The sequence below is a fragment of the Ovis canadensis genome, chromosome 21, assembly GCF_042477335.2.
Source record: "Ovis canadensis isolate MfBH-ARS-UI-01 breed Bighorn chromosome 21, ARS-UI_OviCan_v2, whole genome shotgun sequence".
Lineage (NCBI taxonomy): Eukaryota > Metazoa > Chordata > Mammalia > Artiodactyla > Bovidae > Ovis > Ovis canadensis.
In genome coordinates this window covers 40,331,929-40,350,254 of record NC_091265.1, presented here as the reverse complement: position 1 = coordinate 40,350,254, position 18,326 = coordinate 40,331,929, and the positions used below count along the sequence as shown (strand labels likewise).

Below are 18,326 nucleotides of genomic sequence, written 5' to 3'. Positions count from 1 at the left end.
ATGACATGAACTTTCAAAATCCTTCACCACTTTATCTTTCTGAAAGGAGTTGTTGCTAATGTTTTAAATCTGAGATGTATCTTTCTCTCTCTCTCTCTCTCCCCCTCTGTTTTTTTCTTCTCCCAAGAAAAACGTTGTTTATCCTGGTGAACATTTATCCAGACTATAGTACCATTAAATAATTTTTCTTTACTTCATTTTCTTCATTGTATTTGTAGCTGACTCAGGCATTCTGTCCACCTTCATGAGCCTGTATTTTAAAACATGCTGTAACTTATATCAGTAAAATTTATAGTATATAATTTTTCTGTTGTCTTTAGTCTCATACTTAAATTTTAAAAATATTTGTAGGAATAATTCCATGACACCATGTACTAGTCTGAAAAGATTATTTTGCTTCTTAATATTGAGAAGCAAAAGAACCTCTTGTTCTTTTGTGTTTCTTAGTTTTAATAGGTGAGTGCAAAAGATTATTTTATTTTTGTTTATTACCTTATTTTATATTGAACAGTTTTAGTCCTTTGTTGGAATAAATTTTTAGGAATGGTTTAAGGGCTTGTCTTTAATTTGTTTGGATTTTTCACATTCAGTGGATTTTCCTCTCAAAAATTCATTTATTAAATCAAAGCTCTGCTATGTCCAAAGCACTGTGTTTATTAGTATACTTTGAATTTCATTGCACCAGGGTGAGCATCTGAGTGAAAGCAGATGGATGTGTAGGAAGAGCCGGATGAAGGATTATGGTTGAACTGAGCAGCAGTGCATGGACTAAGGACAGGAGTTGGGGTGCTAGTGATTAAATGAGAGCAGTGTGATTGGTGAGAGCTTTCTGAGTGACTGCCTTCTTGACTGACGTTCACCCTTTGTGGGTTTTGTTGTGTCAGCAAAAATCACTGGTTATAGTGTAAGAAGAGTATAAAAATAGAATGTATGAAATGGTATTTTTTTAAAGATTTGTAAAATTAATTAATAGTATGTCTAAATTCATTTGAATATTATAAATTCATTGAATATATTGATTCTCATAATAATTCTTAAAATACATAAATTTTATAAACCTGATTTAAAATTTTCTTTGTAAAGTAGTTAGAACTAATTCTATCATAAAACATGGAATTAATTATGGAATTCCCCCTGTAAAACAACTTCTAATTTAAGACATATATATATATCTTTTTTTTAAAATTGCAATATTGGCATGAACATGTTTTTTTTGTTAGTGATGTGAATGGTATAAATGTTGTAGTGTTTGTTGATAACTACTTTTTATCAAGTGTGAAATTTAAAATTCCCGGTTTGAGATATTTGTATCAGACTCATTTTACTCCCTTAGCAACTGTGCCCTTACTGCTTAATTTGCTGTCAGTACATGTCTCAGCTGAGGTGATTTAAAAGGGAATTGGCACTGTTCAGGAACCAACATAAATGTTAACGTTCAGTGCCTGCCTGAGTCCCAGGTCATGTGAGACTCCGGAGTGGAGAAGTCTCATAATGTGGGCTGTAGGGCTCAAATGATTTACTTTTAGGCTTACAGGCTTTTAAGCATCATTTGCTACTACAGACAGTTGTAGAAACAAAACAGGATTATAAATCACGTAGGTGCTGGTCGATGACTTTCTCAGAAAACTGTACTCAGTTTACCTTCAGTTTTCATTATGTGACTATAACTTTCACATCTGTCTGTTCTGTCCTTTTTCTCTCATATTCTAACCTGGCTCTACTACAGGGATCAGGCCCATTAGTATTAATTATCTCTTGAGGGCGTACAGTGATGGTGCACGTCAAGACAAAAACGTGCACATTTTTAAGAACTTAGGTCTTATTTGACTTTCAGTGATGTTATTAAATGTTTTCTTTGTGTGTTGTTGCTGTTACTGTTCCTATTTTCTTTTTGGAAAAATATTTATTTGGCTGTGCTGGGTGTTAGTTTCACCACACGGGATCTTTCGTTGTGGCTTATGGGATCTAGTTCCCCTACCAGGGATCGAACCTGAGCCCCCTGCATTGAGAGCTTGAAGTCTTAGCCAGTGGACTAGCAGGGAAGTCCCTATTATTTTCTTGTAGCAAAAAAAGATTAAACATGGGTTTCTAGGCAGAAAGGAGCTGTAGAAACGTATGTGATAATTAGCAGATATCTTCCTTAAAAAATCTTATTTGTCAAGTATAATGTGATGTTTTCCTTTCTCTGCCCTAGGACAAAGTACGAACAGAAAGTTACCGAGATTTTATATACCAAAACCCGCATATCTTCAAAGACAAGGTGAGTAGCATAGTCTATAGAATTACATGTTTCATGTGGATCTCGGGTAGCAGAAATCCTCTCTTAGGTCATTGTGACAGCAGTTGATTTCATGTGTGTGCTGTGCTTAGTCACTCAGTCCTGTCCCACTCTTCGCGACCCCATGAACTGTAGCCCGCCAGGCTCCTCTGTCCGCAGAGATTCTCCAGGCAAGAAGACTGGAGTGGTTTGCCATGCCCGCCTCCAGGGGGTCTTCCCAACCCAGGGATCAAACCCAGATCTCACGCATTGCAGGTGGATTCTTTACCGTCTGAGCCATCAGGAAAGCCCAAGAAGACTGGAGTGGGTAGCCTATCCCTCCTCAAGGGGATCTTCCTGTCCCAGGAATCAAACCAGGGTCTCCTGCATTGCAGGCCGATTCTTTACCAGCTGAGCTACCAGGGAAGCCCGATTTCATGTATAATGGCTTTATTTAATGGAAGACTTTTGTGATGCTGATCTGTGGTGCAGAATACTGATAACAGAAATGCTGATTGGTGTTATTCATTACACTTTTTTTTAATTGAAATTCATTAATTATAGTGATTTAACTTACACTTTGCTCAGTTAGGTAAGTTTTTCTTAAACCATGTTTTTGATTTACTGTGATTCTTGTTAATTTCAAATGTACAATATAAACCCCATATCAAAGCATTTAATTATTATTTTAGTTGACATTAATTAGTTAAAACTTAATTTAAAAACTCATTTGGTAAATAGGGTCAAATATTTTCAGGTAGAATTTATTTTATGTGCCTTTTTTTGAGACCATTTTATGAGATACTTTATATTTTACAATTAGTTTTTATACTGCCTCTGGTTATTTCAAAGATGATCCTTCATGGTATGTATGAGTATGTGTGTGAAATTTGTGTCATATATTTTTTCCTCCCTTGTGAATTTTTCCAGTTTTTCTTCACTTTCTCTTTCCCTCCTTCTCTACATTGGCATTTTACCTAAGAGTTCAGGTTTTCTATTTGTTCCACCTTACTGGAAGTTAATCCACTAATTTAGTATATGATTGTCTGTGCCACTCACTTGGAAATTTTCCCCCTCTCTTTCTACTTGAGGGGCTTCCTTGGTGGCTCACATGGTAAAGTATCTGCCTGTAGTGTGGGAGACCTGGGTTCGATCCCTGGGTCAGGAAGATCCCCTGAAGAAGGGTATGGCAACCCACTCCAGCATTCTTGCCTGGAGAATCCTATGGACAGAGGAGCCTGGTGGGCTGTAGTCCATGGGATTGCAAAGAGTCAAACACGACTGAGTGACTAACATACACACACACTTTCTACTTCAAGAATATGTATACTGGTAACATCAGGTTTTCATAGTTCCCCTTAATTTTAAAAGATACTTTTCTAAGGTTATTTCATGGACCTTATATGATATTGCAGTAGTGACCCACGACCTTAATATATTGAAAAGACTGTTTTCCTGAGTTTTATGTTGCTTGGAATAACATATATATATGACTGGCTTTTCATTTTCCATACCTGTTTCCTAAGAGCAGTGTTTAACTTGCGACTTAGCCGAGTTGGCGATGTGAAATTTATATGGTTCTGATATCTTTTGGCCAACGCATTACCTATAAGGTAATGATGGCGTGTATTTCTTTGTTTTTGCTAATTCCCCAACAGGCAGATTATTTCATTTTTTGAAATATTAGTTTTTATCAGTTCTTTGTTGGCTTTTTTATTTGCTTTCTATTTATTATTATAGCAGACTAATCATTTTTTTAGTAGTTTTTATATTTGCACCTAAAATTCTAGAACAGTTTATTTAATATGTAAAAAAAACACTTTCCAGTGAAGCAAATAATGTTACTATTAAAATTTTGCTTTAAAGTTGGTTAGATTATGCCTAGGTTTTTATTTTTTCCTCAATATGTTGTGTACAATTTAAACATGTACTAGTCTGGGAATCACTAGTTCTGCCTGGCTACTCAGGATCCAGCCACATAATAATTTTAGACAGTGGTGAGTCTCTGGGCCTCATGTATAAAATGATTAAAAAATTTTTTTTCTGGTTCTAAAACTTTAGGACTTCTGTTTTTATAAAAGCAGGATCTTTGAACTATCTTGTAAAATATTTTAAAAATACTTTTTGATACGAATGCTGTAAATATTTTTTGATACCAATGCGGTAGGAATTTTTTAAGTAAAAGTAGTTTCTTTCTCCGGATAAGGCAATGGCACCCCAGTCCAGTACTCTTGCCTGGAAAATCCTGTGGGTGGAGGAGCCTGGTAGGCTGCAGTCCATGGGGTCGCTAAGAGTCGGACACGACTGAATGACTTCACTTTGGCTTTTTATTTTCATGCATTGAAGAAGGAAATGGCAACCCACTCCAGTGTTCTTGCCTGGAGAATCCCAGAGATGGGGGAGCCTGGTGGGCTGCCGTCTATGGGGTCGCACAGAGTTAGACACGGCTGAAGTGACTTAGCAGTTTCTTTTTCAATATGCTCTGAATAGACTTTTGTCTTGTATTACATAAGAAAATAGTGAAAAGACAAAAGTATTTGTAATCATAAGATTAATCAGGAAATTGAGTAATTATGAATATTTCTATGTATATGAAATACATCTTACTGGGTTCATAGACCTGTACACAGTCATTATTTGCTGTTAATTTTTTGATAGTAACTGTTACAGAAATACCATATATATTATACACTTTTGGACAAAATACATGACCATGGAAAACATATAAAGTTTATTTTGTATTGTACCTACTGCTTTTGCTGAAGAGATTAAACCTGTCACAGTTAGGAGAGGGCTTATTAATAAATTGGAATTTGGCTAACATGCTTTCTTTTATCAATGTGTGGTTAGGTTTGCTTGGCATTTATGGTTTCTTAAGAGTATAATGTAAAATATGTATCAATTTCTAATTCTTTGAAGCATATTCAGGATATAATTCTCTGTAATTAACAATAGTAATCTAGAGATTTTATGTGATTTGGAATACTCTTCTTTGTTTTATACTATGGGTGCAGATGTAGAAAATATACTACCATACATTTAAATAGTGTTTGATAATTTACAGACTATTTTCAAACATGTTGTCTCTCTGCTGTATAATATACCTGTAACTAGGGATGGTAGGTATTTAATACTGAAGAATTTGAAACCAATAGGTTAAAGACTTGTCTTAAAATAGGCAACTGAAAAAACAGGACTTGAAGGTTTTAGTCCTAGTCTAGTGCCCTTAACCCTGTGCCACTGCAATTTAAGGAGAAAATAATTCGGGTGAGATTCATTAATGACATTTTAATTCTCATTATTTTTCATGCATAGGTCCTGTGTGGCATGACAGAACATGTGCATGAAATTATTTAAATATAGTTCTTTTAAAAATGTATGGAATAACATTTCTTAAGTTTTGTACCATTGTTTTTGTTTTCATTTTTCTTCATTAGGTAGATAAATTTCATATCACAGCTCTAGCTTCTGTATCATATATTGTTTAGGGCATGGTAGAAATTTATTTTTCAGAAAAGGGATTAAAATTAAAATTTCTTTTCCTCTTCCTCCATCCTTCCTGCTTCCTTTCCTTCTTTCCTTTCTTAATATTGTTTTAATTCACAAAGCTCCTGTGGAGGCCATATGGTTTCTCAGATTTAATTTAACTTTGGGTGGCGTAATGTTGTTCTCACTCACTCATAATTAATTTCTATTTGTAGTTCATTGAAGAAATTCACAGTTTGGTGCCTTTTTTATGCTTTTGATTATTATCTACAGTTAAAATGTTTTATATACATTCCTTCATTGTTTTGAAAAATAATGTTAGTGTATTCTGTTATCATTCTCCCTCTTTCTTGGTTCTATCAAGTTTTAGTTTATTTGCCCAAATACCTAAATCTGAGCTAGATGTAATAAATAATTAGTATGCAACTAAAAATATAATTTAAGTATGCACTTTTAAAAAAGCAGCTTGACCTATGTTTGAGTTTCAGCTTTACAAATTACCAGCTGTATGATCCTGAATCTGTTTCTTTCTCTAAAGCTCTCTTTCCTTCAGAAAGAATTAAGTAAGATTTTATATATATATATATGCATATGTATATAAATTATGTATGTGTGTAGTTTTACAAGAGAATACATACTTGGAGTACATGATATATATCCTGCTGTACTTAGTTGTTGTCACTTAGCAGTTTCTCTAAGATAATCCCTTATTAATGTTATTTTAATGGCTCAAAAATTCAGTGTAAATTGTCTGTAAGTTCAAATTTTTTATATTAGAAATAATGCTTGTAAAAATATAAAATATTAAAAATCTTTTTATAAATGTAGGAATAGAATAATAAGATAAATTCTAGCAGAGGACTGTCTGGTTCAGAAAGGTTCTACCCTGGATGGAGTTAGTGCTGCCAGCTTGTCTTTCCAGAAACAGTGCATGAGTGTTGATATTCAGTATTCCCAAACACCATTGTCAAAGCACTGTGCTGTCAAACTTGGTAAATTCTACACTGATCTTTTATTTTTAATTTTGCAAATATTTCAATGAAAGTTTCTGGGAAGTCATCACTTACTGTTGTGTTGTATATATTTTTACATTTTATTATCATTTTATGCCATGTAATATTTCAAGTTGATATACTATAACCATGCTATAAATATATATGCTCTGTGTTACAGTATTTACTTGATGGTGTGGTTAGTATATTTTATTTGTAACTTAAAAAAATGGTTTTGCAGAGGTATTTTATAGAGTTCATCTTACAGTTTTGAACTTTCTTAATGTGTGAAGTGGTTATATTAAAATGTGCTGACTCACCCAAACAGGTAACATTATGGTCAGGGACAGTCGCATTCTCCCTAAGCAGCTTCTAAAAGGGGCAGAGAGGATAGGGGACATAGAGTAGCAGCCTTTTGACAACCTTATTTCTTCAATAGAAATTAGGACTGTTCAAAAAAAAAAAGGACTGTTCAGATTCTCTCCTTTGGAGTCAGTTCTGGTATATTTTAAAATGTAATGGAACAGACTTCCCTTACTAGTAAACAGTGCAGAAGATAAAATGCATAGGAACAGATGTTATTTAACTAGTGTGCAGGACTTACATGGAAGAGATTTTTAAAAAATCCCAAACTCCTAAAGAACATAAAAGATGATTAAAACAAATTGAAATTCTTACCATGTTCCTGAATAGAAAACACAAACTGAAGTTGTCTGTGTTCTGTAAATTTATATTTTAGTTCAGTCCCCATAAAAATACTAAGACTTAAAAAAAAAAATAGACAAGCTGATTATCTTATGCTTGTGGAAAAATACCTAGTGAAAAAATAGCTGTTGAACAATGTAATAAATTCTTTTTAAAAAACTTTTATTTTATATTGGAGTATAGCCAATTAACGTTATGATAGTTTCAGGTAGACAGCAAAGGGACTCGGCCATACATATACATGTATCCATTCTCTCCCGCATTCCTCTCCCATCCAGGCTGTCTCATTGAGCAGAGTTCCCTGTGCTATACAGTAGGGCCTTGTTGGTTTCCATTTTAAGTAAAGCAATGTGTACATATCTATCCGAAACTTCCTAACTATCTCTTCCCCCAATTCGCCCCGCTCCGGCAACCATAAGTTTGTTCTTTAAGCATGTGAGTCGTTTCTGTTTTGTAAATAAGTTTATTTACAAAGATTGATTTACATAGATTGAACATTGCTCAGTTGCTCAGTTGTGTCTGACTGTTTGCAATCCCATGAACTATGTCTGTGGGATTTCCGAGGCAAGCATACTGGAGTGGGTTGCCAATTCCTCCTTCAGGAGATCTTCCCAACACAGGGAGTGAACCTGCATCTCCTGCATTGCTGGCAGATTCTTTCCTGTTGAGCTACTAGGGAAGCCCTATAGATTGAACAATACGATAGATAAATTCTAGTTCTGTTTTTCTTACAGTGGCTTCCCAGGTGGTGCAGTGGTAAAGAATCTACCTGCCAAGCAGGAGACATCTCACGGGTTTGATCCCTGGGTCAGAAAGATACCCTGGAAAAGGAAATGGAAACCCTTTCCAATATTCTTGCTAGGAAAAGCGCTTCATGGACCTATTTAAAATTCTAAGAGTGTGTGTATCCTCTCCCCTTGCCCTAAGCTCTGCTCTGTGCTTGAGTTTTCTTTATCACACTACTATTCTCTTTTGCTCTCTATTCTTTATTCTTGGTTGTTTCTGAGTATTTTGCTTAATGTGTTTCCTTGGTAATTTTTTTTTTTTTTTTTTTTACTGTGGACCATGCAGATTTCATTGTTACTATTCTGGGAAGAACCGTATGAAATTCTTGATTAGAAATAATTATTACATTCCAATCCCCAATAAGATCTTAAATTTCATTCTTCTTACTGTTTCTACCATTGATAATATCTTTTTGAAAACTTAAATTCTCAAGTTACTGAATTCTAAAAGCCTGTTTTTTATTGTACCTCTATAATTAAAATGAGTTTAATGTTAAACTTAGGAAGTGGAGTGGGTATGACAACATTCTACATCCATGATTCATTTATAACCATTTCTAAATTGTATTGGATCAGACTGTCCTGCTTAGGCTAATTTCTGGTATTCAAACTTGAGAAAGCTTATTTCTGTTAAAATTTAGAATTACTGAACCTAAATTAAAGACAAGAGTACTTCCCTAGTAAGTCTGTGGGAATTGCTCATTTCATATAAAACGTTTCTTAAATTTACATTGTTGCATATGATTGCAATAAACTGGCCAAAAACAGTTATGAATTTAAAATAATTTAATGTAATTATATGTTCATTTTACCCAAATAGAAATTATTACCATGTTTGACTGGTAACGTTTAAATTTTGTTATCTATTCCTAGCCAGAAACATCATCATATATGAATAGGATTTAAAGTGTTAGACCTTCTCAATAACATCTGTTCTTTTTCTTTTATTATTATACCAGGTAGTTTTGGATGTTGGCTGTGGAACTGGAATTCTTTCTATGTTTGCTGCTAAAGCAGGGGCCAAGAAGGTTCTTGGAGTTGATCAGTCTGAAATACTTTACCAGGCAATGGATATCATAAGGTAAATACATTTTAAGGCTTCAGTTAAGATTATTATTATTTTTTTTTTAGTTAAGATTATTTTTAAATTTGATGATTAGTAGATTTTCTTGTCTTTAATAGCTGTCCAGTGCAGACCTAAGGCCCTTATCTTTTAGTAAAATTTCATTCCAGCACAATAAGATTTTAAGTTGAATTGACCTAAACATGTTTGAAGTATGAACAATCTTTTCACTCCTCTTGAGAATTATTTTTATATAGTTTTCTTTTCAATTATAACTGTGGATATGCTAATTATAATAAAATTAGAAATCATGGATGTATAGGGTAATGTTAGAAGATACGCTACAAAATTCAATATATCAGTAGCATTTTGTTTACCAGATAACAATTCAGCTAAAAGAAAACTAAAGGTTATCATTTTCCTTTTGACAGTACTGGTAGCCCTGTGCCTACTCAAATTAAAATGTGAAGTCCAAAATGGCTACACACAGATTAGAGTGGATTTAGTTTATCCCCTACAACTTAATTTTATTCTCTAAAAATACATCCTCTCTTTGAGGAATTAAGTTAGGTTAATTGACCAGTGGTTGATTTTACAGTTGGCTTATATTCTAGTAGGAAGACCTTTATTTGAATCACAACTTATAAAACTAGATTTTGTTAGCTGTGTACTTAACCAAAGCATGTTACATTTGCAACTTAGGAATAATTTCCAAAATAATTTTAATAGCAGGCTTCTCAGCAATTCTTTTTCCCCCGAGGGTTATTGAGATGTAATTGACACATAACATTGTGTGAGTTTAATGAAAACAAATTATAAATGTATTTCTTTGATACGTTAATATATTAACATAATATCTACCACCATAGTGTTAGTTAACACCTCCATTGTGTCACATGAAATATTAGGTTGGCCAAAAAGTTTGTTCTGGTTTTCCTTCACATCTTATAGAAAATCCTGAATCAACTTCTTGGCCAACCCGATAATTACCATTTCTTTTTTGGAGGGAGAACATTAAAGGTGTACTCTCTAAACAACTTTCACCATGCTTACATTACATTCTTGGCAATGATCCTTCAATGGTCCTCTCACTGATGCTTATATTTTATTCTTAAAATTGATCAATGTTGATCTTTTCTGATTCGTATAACATTTAAATACAATTGTATAAAATGTTTAAGATTTTATTGCATAGTGTAGAGTGTAGTGTTGTGGTTAAGCATGCAAAGTTTCAGGCTTCCCTCATGGCTCAGAGGTTAAGAGACCATCTGCAGTGCAAGAGATCTGGGTTTGATCCCTGGCCTGGGAAGATCCCTTGGAGGAGGGCATTTCAACCCACTCCAGTATTCTTGCCTGGAGAATTCCATGGACAGAGGAGCCTGGCGGGCTACAGTCCATGGTTCACAAAGAGTCGGACATGACTGAGCAACTAAGCACATACATGAACAGTTTCAGTTGGACAGTTTTGCTCTGCCCCTTCTCCATTGTTGGAACTTCAATTAAATATCTAACCTCTTTGAAACCTCAGCTGTTTCATTGTAAAAATGAAAGTAATGATGACAAGGAGTCAGTAATGGTTGTGAGCAAGGTAAATAAGTTGTAAGTAAAATACACACCTCAGTCTCTGGCATATTGCCTGACCTGACATGTAGTAGGTGTTCAGAAGTTAGCAACTGTTAACTGTTAACAAGCACCAAATGAATGTTAATGAAAAAATGACATTGCTCTTGCTTAGATTTTTTCATAGATAGAGACTGGTGGTTATTCTTTTCATATTGGAGAATATGCATATATGTTGCATATGTGTATGCAGTTCCATAATCTGGGAAAGTTTTTTTAGTTCTTTTGTTACCATTAACTACAACATCATTTTGCGGGTTCTGTAAATAGCACCCTCTTCTTGCTTGTACCTTGCTTTCCAAACAGGTGTGAGAACTACTATCCCAAAGAAGAGATTGTTTTACGTAAATTAACGACATTTATTGTTGATAGTAAGATTATGTAAGATAGGGATCTATTAGAAATATGGGAGACCCATGTTCATTTATATATTTATTTGTCATTTTTGATTTCTGTGAGACTAGATGTTCTCTCATTTTTTTTTAAGAATAATTTTTAAAAATTATTTATTTTTGGCCGCTCTGGTTCTTTGTTGCTGTGTGCTGACTTGAGTTGCATTGAGTGGGGTCTACTCTTTGTTGTGTTGTGCAGGCTTCTCAGTGTGGTGGCTTCTCTTGTTGTGGAGCATGGCCTCTAGGTTTTTGGGCTTTGTAGTTGGTGCTCATAGGCTCTAGAGCTCGGGCTTAGTAGGTGAGGTGCATGGGCTTAGTTGCCCCGTGGTATGTGGGATCTTCCCCGTCCAGGAATTGAACCCATGTCCCCTGCACTGGCAGGCGGATTCTTAACCACTGCACCACCAGGAGGGTCCAGTGTACTCTCATTTTAATTCCTCTGGGGAAGAAAAGGATGGTGATACCACTCATTTGATTTTCATTTTATTTCACAGAAGCCCTAATTCCTAGTGACGTTTTAGAGATACATTTTTACAATAATTATATTCAGATTCTTTGTGTATAAAACTTAGTGCTGGAATATATAGAAATTTTACATGAGAGCATTTATTGAAAGTGACTTAGCATTCTGTTTTAGGCACTTCAACTTAATAATAAAAGTTGCTAACATTAACTTAGTACTTCCTACTGAATTTTTTTTTGAGGTAGGTACAAAAACAGTATAATATTATTTTTTTAGTAGAGATTAAGAAATTGAGACCTGGAGAACACATTCGTTTCCTTATTTGTAGTAGTGCCAGGATTGGACCCCATAGTTGATCCTGACAGCCAGCCTGCTATGCTTTGTCTCCACTGCACTGCTCACAGGGCACATATTTATTGTGGCCAGTCGTTTGCTTTACTTAGAACCTATAGCATTTGAATATTAGACCTTTTTGTTTTGGACGAGCCAACATTATACTTTTCTTCAAAGATGTTTTCCTTTGCCTTTTTTATATCGTGAAAAGATAAGATAGCTATTTCAATAGTGTTCATAGTATCTCTCCGTCGTTTTCCATTCAGAAACTTGAAATGTACACTGTGGATGAAGTAACCTCTGTTCTTCTGTTTGTGGATTTATCTATAGAAGAATTTTCATGAAACAGTTTATTGTTAATATCTGCAGTGTTTTCTGGCTCATTTTTCTACCAGATGAGAAAGCAGAATAGCATACTGCTCTCAGCATCTAGAACCATATGACTTGATTTCTAACTGGCTTTTTGACTAGCTTTGTGCTGATGGGCAAATTGCTTAACTTCTTTAACCCTGGTTTCTTCATTTATAAAATGAGGTTGATGGTAGTATCTGTCTCACAAGATTGTTGTAAAGATTGGATCCACTTATAGTGTTTCGCAAAGTGGCTGACATGTAAGTGAAGTGAAGTGAAAGTTACTTGGTCGTGTCTGACTCTTTGTGACTCCACGGACTCAAATGTGACCCCACGGATCCCAGGCTCCTCTGTCCATGGGATTCTCCAGGCCAGAATACTGGCAGTGGGTAGCTATTCCCTTCTCCAGGGGATCTTACCAACCCAGGAAGGAACCCAGGTCTCCTGCATTGCAGGTGGATTCTTTATAGTCTAAGCCACCAGAGAAGCCCGGTTGATATGTAGCTGCTTACTAAATGTTAGTAGTAATTATGATAATATTAATAGATAATTACAGTGATATGTTTGATTTGGCACCAGTGCCTCCAATAATACTTTACATTTGATTGGTTATGTTTCTGAAATGATAATTTCTTGCCACTATCCCACCAACATATGCTGATTCTCTTTTCTGTATTCTGTTTCATGATCTCTGTTCTTTTATACCATAAAGTGTCAAGCTTTAGTCAGCTTTATTATGTATTCACTCTCCTCCCTTGAAATTTACTTTCAGCTTCTCTTATACTTGTCTGTTATTGCACTGGATCTTTCTAGAACCATCATCAATCAATGAAAGCAGCTCTTCTGATTAGCAGGCTGTGAATTGTCTTTAGCAATTCTGAGGCTTCTTTTGCTGCCAGAAATTTGTACACAGCAGAATTTCTGTAAACCTCCCTAAGCTTACATCTACAACAAGATACTTTAAATTCTAAAAGATGGATAGTTCCCCCCCCCCCCCCAACCTTTGGGTAGGAAAAATTTTTATTGTACCAGTCATGGAACTAGATTTCAACCAACAAAATCTACCACTGGTTATTTTAAGTCAAACGGATTGAAAGAGATGTGTTTTGTCTGTAAATATATTTATTTTTAATTGGACAGTAGTTGTTTTATAGAATTGTGTTGGTTTCTGCCATACATAAAAGATGAATAATTACATGTTTCATATTCTTTTAAACATATTCAACTTAATCCCTGAATGGTGCTCAAAAAGATGATAAAATAATTTTATCTCTTTTATTTAAAAAGGAGATACAGCATTTCTAAAGAAATGAAAGATGTTTTATTAGTAGGGGCAAATAGGACTCAAAGTAATACGTGGGAGGAATGAGAAATTGTTTCTTTTTCTTGCTCTCACTTTCTGGTGACTAATCATTCCAGAAGCATAAACGTCCTGAGGATAGCAAAGCTCTCTAGTTGTCAGACGATCGTATGCACTATTCACCTCAGGGAGCAGAGGTAGCTTCTGGTAGTATTTACCTTCACTCTGACTGCCTCTGGTTTCTCATTGACTCTGCAGTGGAAAGCTCGTTCTTCAGATTTTTGGATGTTTTTGCAAAGTTTTCATGAGAAGGTTGATCTGTCATGTGACTGTAATGCAGTACTTTCAATCTCAGTATAACTTTAAAGATGCAATCTTTTATATTATCTGTGCCTAGAATACTGTTAGAAATGAAACAGATCTGTTTCATTTTTATGCCTAGAGCCGAGTCATATTCATGTAAGTGTTCTCTAGATTCTAGGACGGGAGCTTTATCTTAATATTTTTAGGCACTTAGTAACGAGAAGGAAATGGCAACCTACTCCAGTGTTCTTGCCTGGAGAATCCTAGGGACAGGGGAGCCTGGTGGGCTGCCGTCTATGGCGTCGCACAGAGTCGGACACGACTGAAGTGACTTAGCAGCCTCAGTCGCAGCAACTTAACACAATGAATTTAAAGATAGTGGTGGTATGTATAAGATTTGGAACAAGATCACAAAATATACTAGGATATATTCTTGAAGTAAGGGATATTCTGTCATATCTTGTTTCTAAATTCATTTATTTATTTTTAGCTGTGCTAGGTTTTCGTTGCTGCGTGCAGGCTTTCTCTAGTTGGAGCAAGTGGGGGCTACTCTTCACTGAGGTGGCAGCTTCTTACTGTGGTAGCTTCTCTTGTAGAGCGCACTCCTTCAGTAGTTGCTTGCGGGCTCTAGAGTGTGGGCTGTTATCGTGGTGCACAGGCTTAGGTGCTCCGTGCCATGTGGAATCTTCCCAGACCACGGATCAAACCCTTGTTAACAGCATTGCCAGGTGGATTCTTTTTTTTTTTTAGATTAGAGGTTAACTCTGCTTTACAGTGTTGTGTTGGTTGCTCCCTACATCAACCATAGGTGTACACGTGTCTCCTCGCTCTTGAACCTCCCTCCCACCTGCTACCCCGTCCCACCCCTCTAGGTTGTCACAGAGCACCAGGTGAACCCCTTGTGCTATACGGCAACTTCCCATTAGTTCCCTGTTTTACACATGGTAATGTATATATTTCAGTGCTACTCTCTCAATTCGTCCCTCCCTCTCCTTCCCCCACTGTGTCCATAAGTCTGTTCTGTCTGAATCTCTGTTCCTGCCCTGGCAGGCATATTCTTAACCACTGAACAACCAGGGAGGTCCTCTAAATTTAGTAGAAATAATAAAAGAGTAAATGAAAGCTGAAGGAAACTTTGAACCAGTGATGAGGATAAAAATGGTTAAAAACAATTTGCTTCTCAAAAGTCTTCTAATGGAGGTGATTAAGGTGGTTTATATGGAAACTAAATTCTGTTTTTCATACATCCTGCCACCTCCTTAATTTCCTGTCTACTCAGTGGTCCTGTCTTGGGGATCCCATGACTACCTACTAGTTCAGTGATTCACTGAAAGAACTCACATGATTCAGTATAAAGTTGTATTCACAGCTTCACTGCTAAGATTTATTATAGCAAAGAATACAGTCCAGGGACAGCAAAGAAAAGATACCCATCAGTAAAGAGGTCACATACAGGCTCCCACAAAGTCACGCAAGATGTGCTTTTCCCTCTAGCTGTGAACCTCAGAGACTGTGAAGAGGCGCCTCAACCCAGGGAAATTCGAGTCCTAAGAGTTTATGGTTCTCAAAGAGAACTGGGGGCATAGGCACGTGACCGCTGTGTGATCAGCCATTGTGCAGTGGTGTCAGATGCCAGGTGCATATCAGGAATCTTCCTGTTAACTTCACACGTGCTGTTCTCCTGATTTGTCTTGGTTCACATCTTCAGGCGCAGAACGCAATGGCACCCCACTCCTTTACTCTTGCCTAGAAAATCCCATGAATGGAGGAGCCTCGTAGGTTGCAGTCCATGGGGTTGCAGAGTCAGACACGACTAAGTGACTTCACTTTTCACTTTTCATGCATTGGAGAAGGAAATGGCAACCTGCTCCAGTGCTCTTGCCTGGAGAATCCCAGGGATGGAGGAGCCTGGTGGGCTACCATCTATGGGGTCGCACAGTCAGACACGACTGAAGTGACTTAGCAGCAGCAGCAGCAGCAGCAGCACATCTTCAGGTGAATTGAATAGCATTATTAACCGGTAAATATAAGAATGTTCAGGAGTTTTGTTTTTAGGGGTTGATCAAGAGTTATTGACATGGTTACAGAGATAAGAACGAAGAGAACAGACCTGCATTAGCTCTTCTCACAGGTTAAAATTGAAAACCTGGGGCTGATACTTGACCTCGCCTTCTCTTTTACCAGCAGACTTACTGGAGATAGAGTCCTCATGAGAATGCTTGCTGTTTCTCAAATCCATCCTACTTCTACTCTTTGATGTAGCTTAAATCTGTGCCTTCATTCACATTCTTGTATTTTTTATATGCTTACCTGAATTAATGCATTTGTACATAATGCAGTTATTTGGCTCTCTGTCATCTACTCTGTTAGTGTGGCCAGGTTGATTTCCCTACCAGTTCTCGTCTCTTTTAAATAAAGGAAGAAAGGGAGTAAACAGATGTTTTTGTGTTGAGAAGATGTGAGAGGAAAATGGAAAAACTAAAAATTACCTCTGATCCTGCTATGAGGTCTCACTATCAGCACTTTGGTAAGGCTTTTTAAAGACTTATCACATGAAAATGTAAGCTTTACTAGAATATCAGCTCCCCAAGGTTAGACAGGGATTTTTCTCTTATTCATGGACATAGCGCAACCATCTGGAAGGGTACCAGGCATACAGGTATTCAGTTAAATACTTGTTGAATCAGTGAATGGGTTTTTACTACCCAGGACATGAAATATTCAAAGCTTGATGAAAACCCATTATCTTTCTGCTTGAATTCGCATTATTCTCTAACCTTTCCCCCCTCCCCCCATTTTATGAGAAGCTAAGTAAGCTATTGCTAACTTTAAACAGTAAATGTCCTCAGTGTTAGCTACATGCCTATAAACAGAAATTATACATTTGGGAGGGAGACAGCTCATGAAATACACTTAATAAAGGTAATTGGTATGTGTTTTCTGTTATCTGCCTCAGAAGAAAAGAGGGAGATCTGCTCTGGGCAACACTTTAGTCTTCTGGTGTGTGCATTGAGCACTGGATCCTTCCTCACAAGTTTACCAAATGATTTGATTGCCCTTTCTTCCTCCACTGAATTATATCTTTGGTTCTTTGATAGTACCATCTAAAATCTCCATGCATTTATCAATTTATTACATTTTGTATTACTTTATTGTCATTTGGGCATGCTTGGGGAACGGGACAAACATGTATGTTTGGGTGCCATAGTGAACTGAAAACAAAATAAAATGCCTTGTATATTTTTGTATCATGGTATTCCCCCCACCCCACCCCCGTATGCATTTTGAAAAAATAATTATCACCTAGGTATTCTTCTAGGTGAATTTTACAGTCGTTTTGTCACCAACTTTAAATGTCATTTAATTGATAAGGTGTTCACTGTATGAACACTGGTGGTACTTTATGCTGTTTACACGTCTGTCTCCCTGCTAGACCATGTTCTTCCTTAGAACCTAGACTGTCTTTTTTTTTTTATCAAAATTGCATTGGGCAGAAGTACATTACAAATTTGATCCTGTTTTCTCACTCTAAAAGTCCTGAAATGGCTCCTCATTGCCTCTAAAAACTAGACTCCTTAGCATTACCTCTAACTACTTCCCAACTTTGTCACTACATACTGCCTCTTGTTGCTTTAATCATACTAAACTATTTATAGCTCTTCAAATTTGCGATTTGTCTTCCATACACACATACATACACACACAGGCAGTTTGTGCATACAGAGATGAGGCACCTTCTTTTACCCCCATATTCATATATATCTCTGTCTTGGATGCTCTTTTTCTGATTAAACTCAAATGTCACTCAGGTAAGGTCTTATTATATTAGCTCCTATGAAGCCTGTGTTCTTTACCCTTCTCAGTGCCTTAGACCATGTTCTTAAGTGCACGGACTCTCTCTTATCTCTGTAAGCCCAGTATCAGATAATTACTCATGATGATGTCCCTGTATCGTGAGATAAAAGTTAAATTGCTGCTTCTGAGATAGGAAATAATATAGGATAGTGATTATTGCTCTAACAAAATATCCACTCGGAAAAATAATTTCAGTGTTTATTGGATTAGTTAAGAGACTTAACATACTGTTTATATTATGGTGTTGTATTTCTGAAAATTAAAGCTATGCTAGTTTTTGAGCAGGTGTTTTCAGAGATAGAATTCATTTGGAATGCTTTTATGCTGAAGTAATGTTTAGTGATTGGCCTCTTGAGAGAAGAAAAGTAAGAAAAATCTATAGTTTTTTTTTCATGAATGGTAAAATCAGGTGGTGATTAAG

The 18,326-nt window shown here is 36.1% G+C and overlaps 1 protein-coding gene across 2 annotated transcripts in view; it reads left to right on the top strand.

Annotated features, from left to right (window-relative positions):
- PRMT3 (protein arginine methyltransferase 3) overlaps nt 1-18,326 on the top strand; it is a 135,561-nt gene that overhangs the window by 17,154 nt on the left and 100,081 nt on the right. For both annotated transcript variants that reach the window (XM_069565325.1, XM_069565326.1), the window contains 2 exons: nt 2,195-2,260; nt 9,185-9,306. In XM_069565325.1, coding sequence (XP_069421426.1) covers nt 2,195-2,260; nt 9,185-9,306 — 188 coding nt within the window. The remainder of the gene's footprint in view (nt 1-2,194; nt 2,261-9,184; nt 9,307-18,326) is intronic.